This window comes from Jaculus jaculus, chromosome X, assembly GCF_020740685.1.
Source record: "Jaculus jaculus isolate mJacJac1 chromosome X, mJacJac1.mat.Y.cur, whole genome shotgun sequence".
NCBI lineage: Eukaryota > Metazoa > Chordata > Mammalia > Rodentia > Dipodidae > Jaculus > Jaculus jaculus.
In genome coordinates, this window is record NC_059125.1 from 153,319,654 (window position 1) to 153,334,388 (window position 14,735).

At 40.9% G+C, this 14,735-nt stretch overlaps 1 protein-coding gene across 4 annotated transcripts in view; it reads right to left on the reverse strand.

Moving 5' to 3' along the window:
- The window catches only part of F8 (coagulation factor VIII), a 132,404-nt gene that overhangs the window by 10,370 nt on the left and 107,299 nt on the right, over nt 1-14,735 (reverse strand). For 3 of the 4 annotated variants that reach the window (XM_045140838.1, XM_004672647.2, XM_045140837.1), the window contains 3 exons: nt 11,304-11,448; nt 10,778-10,926; nt 9,135-9,311 (listed from right to left, as the gene is read on the reverse strand). In XM_045140838.1, coding sequence (XP_044996773.1) covers nt 9,135-9,311; nt 10,778-10,926; nt 11,304-11,448 — 471 coding nt within the window. The remainder of the gene's footprint in view (nt 1-9,134; nt 9,312-10,777; nt 10,927-11,303; nt 11,449-14,735) is intronic. The other variant, XM_045140839.1, reaches the window with a different exon arrangement.

The window sequence follows — 14,735 nt, forward strand, 5'->3', positions numbered from 1 at the left end:
GTGTTACTGGTTCTACCTGTGCTCTCTTCTGTTAACTGGTATTTGAGTATAGCTTGTTTTTTCTAGGTTCCTTATATGTGTGCTTTTCCTTTTGTTCAGCATGGAGGATTCTATCAAGTATTTTCTGTAGAGCTGGTTTTGTCTTCAAATACTCCTTTAACCTGCTTTTGTCATGGAATGTCTTTATTTCTCCATCTATTTGAATGGATAACTTTGCAGGATAAAGTAACCTTGGTTGACAGTTGTTATCTTTCAGAACTTGGAATATATCACTCCAAGCCCTTCTGGCTTTAAAAGTTTGTGTTGAATAATCTGCTGTAATCCTGATGGGCTTGCTTTTGTAGGTAACTTGATTTTTCTCTCTAACTGCTTTCAATATTTTTTCTTTGGTGTGTGTGTTTGGAAGTTTGATTATAATATGGCGAGGAGAGGTTCTTTCTGGGTTTTGTCTGGCTGGGGTTCTAAAGGCTTCCTGTATCTGCATTGGCACCTCTTTCCCAATTTGGGGAAATTTTCCTCTATGATTTTGTTGAAGATGCCTACTATGCCTCTGGAGTGGAGTTCTTCTCCATCTACTATGCCCTGAATTCTTATATTGGATCTTTTCATAGTGTCCCGAATATCTTGAAATTCCCACTCATACTTTTCTATAAGTTTGTCTTTCTCTTTGTTGGACTGCATTAGGCCTGCCACCTGGTCTTCTAGCTTAGATATTCTGTCCTCTCCCTCATCCATCCTACTGGTGAGATTTTCTACAGAGTTTTTTATTTCATTAACTGTGTTCTTCATTGCTAGTAATTCTGACTGGTTTTTCTTTATTATTTCTATTTCCCTATTTATGTCTTGTATTGCCTTCTTTATTTCATTAAATTGGTGTCCTGCCTCTTCTTTGATTCCTTTGATTTCCTCTTTGATTTCTTCTTTGATTGTTTTCATGTGTTCTTTGACCTCTTTGAACATATTTATAATTATTCTTTTGAACTCTTTCTCAGGCATTTCCTCTAACCCTTTCTCACTGGAGGACATTTCTGATGCATTAATACTTTTAGGTGGATTTATATCGTCTTGCTTTTTAGTGTTTCTTGTGTTATAATGTATATATTTTTGCATCTTGGATTAAATTAATGCTTGGATTTTCTAGCTAGCTGTGTATTCTTAGCTGTATCAATTGATTTGATGTAATATATTTTCAGGGTAGGACCTTAAGGTATTAGGTGTGGCTCTTAAGACTCTCAGTGTATCTACAAAGATGTTCTTAGGGGTTGAGTTTCCCTGCTATAGGAGTATTCAAGCAGGCTGAGTGGAATAAAATACAGGTAGATTCTAAAATTTAACTAAACACTGTACACATTCAATCAAAAACAGCCCCGAGTATGTATGCAAGAGTAGTTATTATAATGACCAGATCCTCTATCAACAAAGAGGTTTAGATTTCTGGTCTGTTGAGGGATCCAAGTCAGCTTGTGACCAAGTGAGACCCTTCCCTGGTGCAATCCCAGTTACCTTGGGTGATTTTGGTCTCAGTCAAGTTGCTGCCTGGGTCATTGGGCTGCTGTTCTGATTTCTGGAGCTGGGCACTTGCTTTCCCTACGGGGCAAACTGAGCCGCTGCTGCTGCCTCTGCTGCTGCTGTAGCTGCCACTGCTGAAGCCACCACTGCTGCTGAAGCTGCTGCTGCTGTGTCCACTGCCGCTGCTCGCCCTGAAGCTGCTGCTGCCGAGTCTGCCGCTGCTGCCACTCCTGGGTCTGCTGCTGCTGGGGCCGCTGTTACCGGTGCTGGAGCCGCTGATGTTGCTGCCGAACTCTGCTCCTGCTTGGGTCCCGTTGTCAGCCCAAGTTGGCGTGGCCAGGTCCCGGGCCGCTGCTCTGTTCGCTGGAGCTGGGTTCAGGCGGTGGGGGAGGGGAGGGAGCCGCGGCTGCTCTGGTTCTCTCGCTGTTCCACGTGTTCTTCTACCTCGCGGTCTGCTCCTCCGCTGCTCGCTGCCGCTCTCCCCTCACGTTTCCCGAGTTGCGGAGAGCGCAGTGTGAGGGGAAAATCCCGCACCTGGCTTTTCCTGCGGCTCGAGCCGAGTCTGGTGGTTTTCTGCTGTGCCGTGGTTGCGGCGGTTGGCCGAGCTGCTGGAGCCGCTTTTCCCGCCTGTGCAGGCTGTGGATGCTCTATAACTCTTCTACTTCTCCGCTGCCGCTTCAATTTCCTATACACCTCACTTTTTAGTAAAAGTGTGTATTTTGCTGAGTTTTTTTGGTCTTTTTCCCCCCTAGGCTGCTTTGGCGTGGTACCTACGCCGCCATCTTAACTGGAAGTCGACATTTTAAATAATATTTTAAGCCACTTTAAAAATTAGTTATTTTAAGTATATATAAATATAACTTTTAAAATGTGTTTTATTAATCCTAATAACATAACAATTCTTTTGAATTTTATGTTTGCTGTAATATCTTCCACAATATGAATTTCTTTCCTTTTTTTCAAATCCTTACACATTTCACTGCATTTATTTATTTATTTATTTAGGTTTTTCAAGGCCCAGGCTGACCTGGAATTAACCATGTATTCTCCGGGTGGCCATGAACTCACTAACTTTGCCTCCCAAGTGTTGGGATTAAAGGCGTGAGCCACCATGCCCAGATCTTATTTTTTTAAAATATTTTTATTTACTTATTTGGGAGAAAGAATGGGTGCATCTGGGCCTCTTGCCACTGCCTACAAACTCCAGATTCATGTGTCACTTTGTGCACTTGGCTTTACGTGGGTACTGGGGAATTGAACCCAGGCCATCAGGCTTTGAAAGAAAATCCATCCAGTCCCTGTTTTTTTTCTTTCTTTGTTTTATCAAGGTAGGGTCTCACTCTAGCTCAGGCTGAACTGGAATTCACTCTGTAGCCTCAGGGTGGCCTTGAACTCACGGTGATCCTCCTACCTCTGTTGGGATTAAAGGTGTGCAACACCAAGCCTGGCTTCAATCCCTGCTTTTAAAGGTGATTGTGATTTAATTCTTTTCTACTCCTCCCATGGGAAGGTGTGTCTATTTTAAATATATATACATACATACTTTAAAATAAGTTCTTTATTTTAAATATGAGCTGGCCATCTGTATCATTAGTGTATGACAGAAATGATGATAAATGGGTTCTGGACTTGGCTTTTAAGATACCTGGTAGCTTCCATGTTGGTTTCTTAGAATCTAGTTCTTATATAAGAAGACATATACTTCTAAGATTATGATGCTGTCAGAAGCTCAAGACACATGGAAAGACTCTGAAAGATGAGATCACAAGAATGTCAAGGAAAATGAAGGCATTAGACATGTGAATGAAGAAGCCACCTAGGAAGGGTCTATCCATCTATCCTCATTCTCACTGCATGGATCAGAGATGAACCAAGAAGTGCATAAGAACTCATAGTCATCTTTAATATGCCATATCTAGTTGTGTTTAAAACTGCATTGGATGGTTAAGGAGTGAGGTAACGTGAGAAAAATAAAGAAAATGTTAGGATAAGCCCTTTCTAAATTCTTGTTTTGTTTTTATTTTTATTTTTTGGTTTTCGAGGTAGGGTCTCACTCTAGCCCAGAGCTGACCTGGAATTCACTATGTAGTCTCAGGGTTGCCTTGAACTAATGGGGTTCCTCCTACCTCTGCCTCCCAAGTGCTGGAATTAAAGGCATGCCCCACCTTGCCTAGCACCCTTTCTAAATTCTTCAATTACAAAACTATGAGCATTTTTTTTAAAAAATAGGTTCTCACTCCAGCCCAGGCTGACCTGAAACTCGCTCGGTAGTCCCAGACTGGCCTTGAATTCACAGTAATCCTCCTACCTCTGCCTTCTGAGTGCTGGGACTAAAGAGATATGCTGCCATGTCAGCCTTGGGTTAATTGGTTATGCAGCATACTTTTGGTATAGGGGCATCCTTGTTTTAGGCTCAACCTCAAACAGAAATATTCACATTTCATCATAAAACATATTTCTGTAAATATTACATGCTTGATCAGATTAAATAATTTCTCATCCATTCTCACTTTGCTATTTTACATTAAGAACAGATGTTGAATTTTATGAAATGGATTTTTCACATTTATTAGTCATATAATCTTTCATCAGTTAATGGAATGAATTACACAAGTTTTCTTTGTTTTATTTTGTTTTGGTTTTGGTTTTTCAAGGTAGAGTCATGCCCTAGCCCAGGGTCTCCTGAAATTTACTATGTAGTCAGGGTGGCCTTGAAACTCATGGTGATCCTCCAACCTCTGCCTCCTTAGTTCTAGGATTTAAGGCATGAGCCACTACACCTGGCTAAGTTTTCTTTCTTGATGCTTTGTATGTATATGTGCGTGTGTATTCTGTACACCTATTCGAATGTGGGTGCCTGTGGGTTTGCATGAGTCTGGAAGCCAGAGGGCAAATTTGGGTGTCATTCTCAGTTGTTACTCTCTTTTGAAACGCAGTCTCTCACTGGCCTGGAACTTGCCAATTAGGCTAGAGTGGTTGGCCAGTGAGCTCCAGGGATCTATCTTTGTCTCCCCAACACTGAGATTCAAGGCATGCACCACCAGATCTAGCATTTTTTTTAAGGATGGAACTAAACAAATTTTATTCCAATTACTCAAAAAAAAAAGAAAAAAAAACATTAACCGATTTTTCTCAAACCCATGGTCATGTAACCCAAGAGAGCAAGTAAAATCCTGTCTAACCATGTTAGTGAAACTTTAAAACAGGAAATATATGGAGTCACTACCCCATCTAATTTGTGAGCCATTTTGGCAAACAGATATTAAGCAAAAAGAGCATTAAGAACTAAAAATCCTCAAGCTTAGAAAGTATGTAGTTCGAGTCTTTGATGTGCATGTGTTTGTATGAGAAAGCAATGCTTTAATATAAAAGAAAACAAGTCTGAGTGCTTCACTTCCAATACAACCTGCCTAGCCTTCACTGACTGCAGTCCCTCACAGTACGGCGCTTCATCTCTATGGCACTGGCGTTAAGTCAGTGATTGGCTCACAGTGTAAGCCCTTTAGCTCCCGCCTCTACTGTTCACTACTCATTATGCTTCCCTTACAAGTTTGCATAGCCTTAGGCTGAGTTTTACCGTTTTAACTGAACTTGGGAAATTCAGGCACGACTATGTGTACAATTCTGTTTTATTGTGCAGGTCACAATAGATAGCAAGTGATTATATATCCAACCATAAGATGAATATTGATTGTTAGACAAAAAATCCAACTTTGGCCCCAACCACAAATTAAACAAGATACCACCATCTAAAGGCTGTGTTTACTGTGGTGCAGCCATGACAGCTCATATACTGAAAGAGTGTTAAATACAGAATCCATAACTTGTTTCTGGTAGCATCAGATATGAAGTACAAGGCACAAGACTGAGTGTCCTGTGCTCATGACTCATCTGTGTGCCACATATATAACAGAAAGATGAATTTTAAAGCTTTTTAGACAGTTCTTTAATTGTTTACCTTAAAAAATATTACCACACTAGTTAGGATTTCTTTTTTAAATATTTTATTTTTATTTATTTATTTGACAGAAAGAGGGAGAGAGAGAGAGAGAGAAAGAGAGAGAGAGAGGAAAGAGAGAGAGAACGGGTACGGCAGGGCCTCTAGCCACTGCAAACGAACTCCATACGCATGTGCCACCTTGTGCATATGGCTAACGTGGGTCCTGGGGAATTGAACCTGGGTCCTTTGGCTTTGCAGGCAAGTGTCTTAACTGCTAAGCCATCCCTCCAGCCCTAGTTAGGATTTCTTAATTACACAATTTGACATTGCAAGTGGGTTACAAGTTCTGAATTTTTGTCAAACTTGTTTATAAACAAAAATAGTTTCTGATAATATATTTGCAGTTTTGTCTTCAAGAGCTGTTAAGAGTGGCAACAATTTCAGTTAAAAATGATTAATTTTTTTTGTTGTTTTTGTTTTTCAAGGTAGGGTTTCACTCTAGCTTAGGCTGACCTGGAATTCACTATGTAGACTCAGAATGGCCTCAAACTCATGACGATCCTCCTACCTCTGCCTCCCAAGTGCTGGGATTAAAGGCATGCACCACTACACCCAGCAAAAATGATTAAAATTTTTAGTAGTCTTAAAATGCCATATATTTGAGAAAGCAAAAACTAAAGCATTTTCCTTTAGTTCTAATAGTTCAAAAAGTGCTTTCCAACTTAATTTCTATCACCCGCATGGAGTGTGAAGATAAAAACAAGCCCCAAATCACTGACAGCCCAATAAAGTTTACTCCCCAAACAGTCATAATCCCTGGCTAATTTACCCTGTGCTTGACACCAAGACAGATTTGTGGGTGCTCAAGGTCACACATATGTGAACACACCATCAGGAAGCAAGGTGCTGTCTTTCATGTGTGAAACTGGATTCCCTTCAAATCTTGATTCAACATGCAAAGCACACTAGTCAAATTGGCACACCAGGGGCTCTTGCTGCTGCAAACTAACACCAGGCACATGAGCCACTTTTGGCAGCTAGCTGGGAAATTTGAATCAAGGCTAGAAGGTTTTGCAAGCATGCACCTTCAAACAGAGCCATCGCCACAGCCCACTGGTGTAATTGCTTTCTGAAATCCTCACGTCTGTAACCTGATCTTTGCACTGCTTGCTGTACCTAGAAAATTTTCAAGCAGCTTCTTATCAAAGCTGCTCAGCTCCATTACTGCTGTTAATGCTGTTAATGCTTAATATGCTCTCTAATCCCATTTTTCAGTTGGAAGATGTTCACTTTATTTAACCAGCTTCATTGTATTTAGAGGTAAATAGCTGTTTTGGATTCTCTGCCCAGTTGTCTAGCATTTTTACATGGGCCCTAGGAATTGAACTCAGGTCCTTATGCTTGTGAGATTAGCACTTTACCAACTAAGCTATCTCCATAGCCTGAATTACATAAATTTTCTAATGTTAATACTAATCTTGCATTCCTAGGCTAAATTCAGTTTTGATCAATGTTGCTGATATTTTGCTTGGGATCTGGGGTGATTTGAATTAGAGGTTCCCTATAAACTCACTTTTTTATTGCTTTTTTAAAAATCATTTTTATTTATTTATTTGAGAGCAACAGACAGAGAGAGAAAGAGGCAGAGAAAGAGAGAGATTGAGAATGAATGGGCGCGCCAGGACCTCCAGCCACTGCAAACGAACTCCAGATGCGTGCACCCCCTCATGCATCTGGCTAACGTGGGTCCTGGGGAATTGAGCCTCAAACTGGGGTCCTTAGGCTTCACAGGCAAGCGCTTAACCACTAAGCCATCTCTCCAGCCCTTTATTGCTTCTTTTCAAGGTAGGACCTCACTCTAACCCAGGCTGACCTGGAATTCACTATGGAATCTCAGGGTGGCCTCAAACTCGTGGCAATCCTCCTACTTCTGCCTCCTGAGTGCTGGAATTAAAGATGTACACCTCCATGCCTCACTTAAAGTCACGTTGGTAATGCTCAGTTCCCAGCTGATGGAAATTTGGGAGGTAAAACCTTGAAGGAGGAGGTGTTGTTGGGGGCTGGCTTTGGGATGTTATAGCCAGCTTCCCCTTGCTGGAATGTGGCTCACTCTCCTACTGTTTTTTTTTTTTTTTAAATTTTTATTTATCTATTTGACAGAGACAGAGAGAGGGAAGGAGAGGGAGGGAGAGAGAGAATGGGCATGCCAGGGCCTCTAGCCACTGCAGATGAACTCCCAATGCGTGCACCCCCTTGTGCATCTGGCTAACGTGGGTCCTGGGGAATTGAACCTGGGTCCTTTGGCTTTGCAGGCAAATGCCTTGACCACTTAACCATCCCTCCAACTCTCCTGCTGTTATTGTTCACCTGATTTTGGTAAGGAGGTTATATCCAGCCTCTGCTCTACAATCTTTTCCCTACCATCATGTAGCTTCCCCTCAAGACTGTAAACCAAAATAAATCCTTTCTTCCCATAAATTGCTTTTGGTCTGGTGCTTTTACCAGCAACAATATGGTAACTACAACATAAAATTGGCACCAAGAGTGGAGTTGTTGCTACTAGAAACCTGACTGTGTGGCTTTTTGAACTGATTTGTGGGAGAATGTGGAAGGATTTGAAACCTTGGCTTAAGAGACACCTTGCAGTGCTGTAAGCACAGTTTGATGGGCCATTTTGGTCAGACTTGAAGACCTAAATGCAGAAAGAACTGTGGACAGTGAGGTTTGCAGTCTGAATGTTTTACTCTGTGCTGTTATTTATTTATTTATTTATTTTGGTTTTACAGTTCATAGTTAAGAGACCTTGGACTATGGGGATGTTTGGACAGTATTGATATTGGTTAAAAACTGTGGGGACTTTTAACTTTGGATTTAATGTATTCATTTTTACATCACTGATGGCCATCAGTTAACGAGGGCCAGAATGGAATGTGGTAGTTTGAATTAGCTGTTCCCCATAAACTCATGTGTTTTGAATGCTTTGGCTCCCAGCTGGTGGCAGTTTGGGAGGTGAAGCCTTATCTGAGGATGTGTGGTGCTGGGTCACTAACACTGCTGGTGTTAGCTCAGCTTACTCTCCTGTTGCTATTTGCCACTTGCTGTGGCAAGGAGGTGATGTCCAGCTTTATGGCATGCTTTTCCCCTGCCATCATGGAGCTTCCCCTTGAGACTATAAGCCGAAACAAATACTTTTCTTCCATAAGCTGCTTTGGGTCAGGTTTTCCCCCCAGCAACAAGAAGGTAACCACGAGGATTTATGTTTGTGTTAGTCATTTTCTATTATTGTAGCAAATTATATATTTGATATAATCAGCTTACGACGCTTAAAGGTTTATTTTGACTGACATTTTTGGAGAGTTACATCCTTGATTGATTGACCATATTGTTTCTGGGCCCGTGGCATGGCAGTATATTATGGTGAGAGTCATTCATGCTGTCCTGTAGCTATAGATACTCAGAAAATGTTGTCCTGAATGTTTGGTCAAATACCATCCTGGTTATATCTCTAAATGCCAAGATCTAAGAGAGGTATTATGTATTTCTTTTTCATTTATTGAGGCAAGATCTCATTTTGTAGCCTAAATTGGCTCTGCACTCTTAGCAGCTTTTCTACTTCATCTTCCTAAATGTTGGGATTACAAGCATGAGCCACCATGCTCACTGTGTCTTTCTTAGGAAAACATACCTTTACTTTGCCATTCTGATAAAGGTGATTCCAGTGATGGCCATCTTGGCTGCTGGAGATTAGGAATTCCTTCACAAACATGCTAGTTAGGAGTGATTTCGCTCCTTGGGTTATTATCCCAGTGACTTTCATTGTCTTTTTGAAGTCCACTTGCAGCCACTCTTGTGGATTATTTGTCTGATGAAGACAGTGTGAGAATAGCATCCTGGTAAGTCACCATTTGCACCAAGGAATCCATAAGTCCCCTTTTAACTATACCACAATGCTTATCACACTGTATGTTAATATCTGTTGGTTCCTTTATTTGATTAAGAAACTTGAGTATCAATTTTTATAATTCATCCTTGCCTCCTAAGGGTTATCAACAAATGCTGAATGAGTATAGGAGCCATATTTTCTTTTTTTAATATTTTATTTTTTTATTTATTTGAGAGAGGGAAAGAGGGAGAGAAAGAGAGAGAGAGAGAGAGAGAGAGAGAGAGAGAGAGAGAATGGGCTTGCCAGGGCTACCAGCTGCAAAAGAACTCCAGATGCATGTGCCACCTTGTGCATCTGGCTTGTGTGGGTACTGGGGAATCAAACCTGGGTCCTTTGCAGACAACCTAACCACTAAGCAATCTCTACAGCCCCATATTTTTTTTGTCTATTTTTATTTATTTGAGAGTGACAGAGAGAGAAAGAGTGAGAGAGAGAGAGAGAGAGAGAGAGAGAGAGAGAGAGAGAGAGAGAATGGGCGCACCATGGCTTCCAGCCACTGCAAACGAACTCCAGATGAGTGCGCCCACCTTGCGCATCTGGCTAACGTGGGTCCTGGGTAATTGATCCTTGAACCAGGGTCCTTAGGCTTCACAGGCGAGCGCTTAACCGGTAAGCCATCACTCCAGTCCTACAGCCCCATATTTTGTTTTATAGATGCTCAAATATAAAAGTTTAGCAATGTGGTCTTCTACATATTCATTCAAAATAATCCACTGAAGGAATAGACACTGTTAAATCTATTCATACCCCTAAAAATGCAATAGTGATGAAAATCATAAGTATTGTAGCTCTAGGGCTGGAGAGATTGCTCAGTAGTAAAAGATGCTTGCTTGTAAAGCCTGAAGGCCTGGGTTCAACTTCCCAATGTCCACATAAGCCAGATACACAAAGTGGTATATGCATCTGTAGTTTGTTTGTACTGGCAGGAGGCCCTAGTGCGGCCACACACACTCTCTCTCTCCCTTTCCCCTCTCTCTCATTATCTCTCTGCTTGAAAATACATAAATAAAAATTTTAAAGTATATAGCTCTAAAAATGAACGTTATATGGCTATAACTCTTTCATTTGAGGTGCTAGAAAATCAGAAGAATAACTGAACTTTAGCTAATATGATTATTTGACAGATACTAGCCCAGTACTGGATATAGAGATTCTCCTTCCATGCAGTTCCATTAAGAACCATTTCCTCCTTAGTGAAATCACATGTAACATATACTAAGTGCCTATGAGGGTGTCTGCTCTTAGTCAATCTTTCTCTTCTAAGACACTGTTCTGAGGAACAACAGTGAATAGAAATACCTATGAAGAAACAAGTACTTTTCCTGTTTTCCCCACCCCACACTCCCTGCTTTGTATCAGTTAAGTGATAAATATGTTGCTCTTACCTGAGGTCGCCAGGCATTAGTCCTTCCCTGGAGGTGAAGTCGAGCTTGTGAAGGAGACCAGGTGGCAAACATGTTGGTTAAGTATGATGAGGCAGTAATCTGTGCATCTGATATTAATTTATTCTCCATCCCTAATGGCATGCTACAACCTCAAAGAAATGGAAGCAAAATGTTATCACAAGGAAGGCTGCAGTCTTGGTTTGTATGGACATATTGTAAACACGACACTTTTTTAGGTATTAACTTTTACATAATGTCCATTAATGTTAATATGCCCCTGTTTTCTGGTCAGCCTGCTCAGCTCTGCTTAATTTTGATTTTCCTTGCTGACAGACTATAAGAGGTGACTGCTTCTGGGGAATCCCATGGTCAGGTTAACAATTCCTGGATCTTTTAGGACTGTTCTTTTTTTATCACTGACAATTCTGTATTATGAGATATTAACCCCTCCTCAGAATAGTTAGGACATCTAGTCACTCTACCTATGACTGGAAAACAAAAGAATATGGGATGACTTGGTACTTACTGTTTAAATCACAGCCTATCAACTCCATGCGAAGAGTACTGCGGATGCTGTAATGAGTTGGGTGTAAACGGATGTACCGAGCAATAATTGGAGGATTAAAAATGTTGTGCTTTATCCCAGATGAATCCACATTGCCAAAAAATACCTGTTGGGAGGGATTTACAAATACATGGACTACAAAGTGACTACAAAGTAAAAGGCAATTCTTGCCGGGCGTGGTGGCGCATGCCTTTAATCCCAGCACTTGGGAGGCAGAGGTAGGAGGATCGCCATGAGTTGAAGACCAATATGAGACTACATAGTGAATTCCAGGTCAGCCTGGGCTAGAGTGAGACCCTACCTCGGAAAAAAAAAAAAAAAGCCTTTTTTTCTCTTCATATATCTCTTCTAATTTTGTCTTTGGCATATTTCAACAGTATCACATACTCAAATAAAAACATGCTGGTGGACTGGAAAAATAGCTTAGTGGTTAAGGTATTTGCCTACAAAGCCAAAGGACCTCAGGTCTATTCCCCAGGACCCATGTAAGCCAGATGCACAAGGTGGCACATGCATCTGGAGTTCATCTGCAGTGGCTGGAGGCCCTGGTGTGCCCATTCTCTCCTTCCTCTTTCTCTCTCAGTCTCTCAAATAAATAAAATAAAATTAAAAAATGTTGGGTGGACAGATGTTAGTATGGTATACATGAAAAAGAAAAGAATCAGGAATAAAAGTGATACAAGGAGATTAGACCTGATTTAGGGCAAATATATTTTTTTCTACCTTGAGTCCCTTATAAAAGTTGAGGAAGCCATTTCAGCACTTTGTAACTCTAGCACATTATCAACCACACTTGCATTTTTTTTTTTTTAGTAAAATCTTTTTTTTTTTTTTTGGTTTTCTAGTTTTTTTTTTTTAAATTTAATTTAAGTTTTTATCTTTTCACAATTTTTATTAACATTTTCCAGCATTTGACATATCTATAACTGAACAGCTCTGTGCCTATGCTTCATAAGACTTCTTTTTAAAAATTTTTTTGGTTTATTTTTATTTATTTATTTGAGAGTGACAGAGAACAAGGCAGAGAGAGAGAGAGAATGGGCACGCCAGGGCTTCCAGCTACTGCAGACGAATTCCAGACGCGTGCACCCCCTTGTGCATCTGGCCAATGTGGGTCCTGAGGAATCGAGCCTTGAACCGGGGTCCTTAAGCTTCACAGGCAAGCACTTAACCGCTAAGCCATCTCTCCAGCCCTTCATAAGACTTCTTATCTCATCCCATAGACTTTCTTTGGGTCTGTATCAGCTCTCTGCCTACAACTTTGAGACAGCAGGACAGCCCCTTTGAGCTCTACAACCTCTTTAGCCCTTTATTAGTGATTCTGTAACATATATGCATAAAATTTATGTGAAGTATAATGTTTGATCTTAGTTAATATTAGTAGGTAAGGTGGAGAATGATCGAGGAAGATACCCAAAGTTAAGCTCTGGCCTCCATATGTATGAACACATATGTACATACACACCCACATGCATGTGTGCCCATACACATACACACATGCACAGACAACACACAAAGAAAAGAAAAAAAATAGATGAAGCACAAATGGTTGATAAACATAAGAATAAATTTCAAAGTTATTAGATATCAGAGTAATGCAAATCAAAACTATACAGAGAGGAGAAAACAAAGCAGGGAAAGCCCAGTAGAGAGTAGGGCAAGGCTAAGCAATGGGGTTGAATACCAGGGCTAGATGCCATCCTAAGATAGCTGCCTGGGAGTGAATAAACCAGGGAAAGATCAGTGAAAATGGAGGAGAACCAAGATCCATCAAAAAGTAAAAATGATAGCCGACTGGCCACCATGAGATGTGTCACATCTACCACTTCTGCTGGGGCCCAGGAGAAATTACAGAGGAAGTGGTAACATGAATACTGCTCTTACTGCTAGTCTGACTACCAGCCCCAGGGTGATAGTGAGAGAGACACAGTGATCAATCAAAACCCATCAAAACAGAAATCCAGAGGCTACAGAAAACTCAACACTAAATCAGATTGCTAACAGGCCTGCCATGGCTCAGGGAACATTGCAGAAGGAGCAGAAAGATTGTAAGAGCCATAGAATGGGGAGGATTACTCTGAGGCATGCTTCCTCCCACTATCCCACAGCGACTGACTGAGGCCTTTAATATATATATATGTGAGACAATATGTTAAAAATTTAAAACTACATGGATATTCCATTTCACCCCAGTCAGAGTGGCAATTATCAAGAAAACCAATGACAACAAATGCTGGAAAGACATAGGCAAATGAGAACCCTTACATACTGCTGGTAGAAATTAAACTAGTCCAACTATGGAAAGATCAAATGTAAGAATTCAGGGCATAGTAGAAAGAGAAGAATTTCACTCCAAAGGCATAGTAGGCATCTTCAACAGAATCATAGAAGAAAATTTCCCCCAAATCGGGAAAGAGGTGCCAATGCAGATACAGGAAGCCTTTAGAACCCCAGCCAGACAAAACCTGGAAAGAACCTCTCCTCACCATATTATAATCAAACTACCGAACACACAAACCAAAGAAAAAATATTGAAAGCAGTTAGAGAGAAAAATCAAGTTACCTACAAAGACAAACCCATCAGGATTACAGCAGATTATTCAACACAAACTTGAAAAGCCAGAAGGGCTTGGAGTGATATATTCCAAGTTCTGAAAGATAACAACTGTCAACCAAGGTTACTTTATCCTGCAAAGCTATCCATTCAAATAGACGGAGAAATAAGGACATTCCATGACAAAAGCAGGTTAAAGAAGTATTTGAAGACAAAACCAGCTCTACAGAAAATACTTAAAAGAAATTAAACTAGTCCAGACACTATGAAAACCACTGTTTTTATTATTTTTGTTTATTTTTATTCATTTATTTGAGAGTGACAGAGAGAGAAAGAGGGAGATTTAAAGAGAGAATGGGCGCGCCAGGGCCTTCAGCCACTGCAAACAAACTCCAGACGCATGCGCCACCTTGTGCATCTGGCTAATGTGGGTCCTGGGGAATTGAGCCTCGAACCGGGGTCCTCAGACTTCACAAGCAAGCACTTAACCACTAAGCCATATCTCCAGCCCCAAACCACTGTTTTTTAAAAAAGAAAAAGGATAAAGGGGTGAAATGATGGTTCAGCTGTTACAAGCACTCCCTGTTCAAGCCTGAGGGCCTGAGGAGGTCTGAGAGACCCAGGACTCAAACAGCTGGGCATGGCCATGTGCAGTCTGTAGCCTCAGTTCTATAGAGGAGCTGAGACCTCAGCATCACTGTAGCCCACAGGAAAAAAAAACACAAAACAAAACAAAACAAAAAACCAGTAATCTCTGGGATCATCAAGAGAGTCTATGTGCACATTTCTTTTGGGCACTCACATTTTGCCTTCTCTCTCTCTCTCTCTCTCTCTCTCTG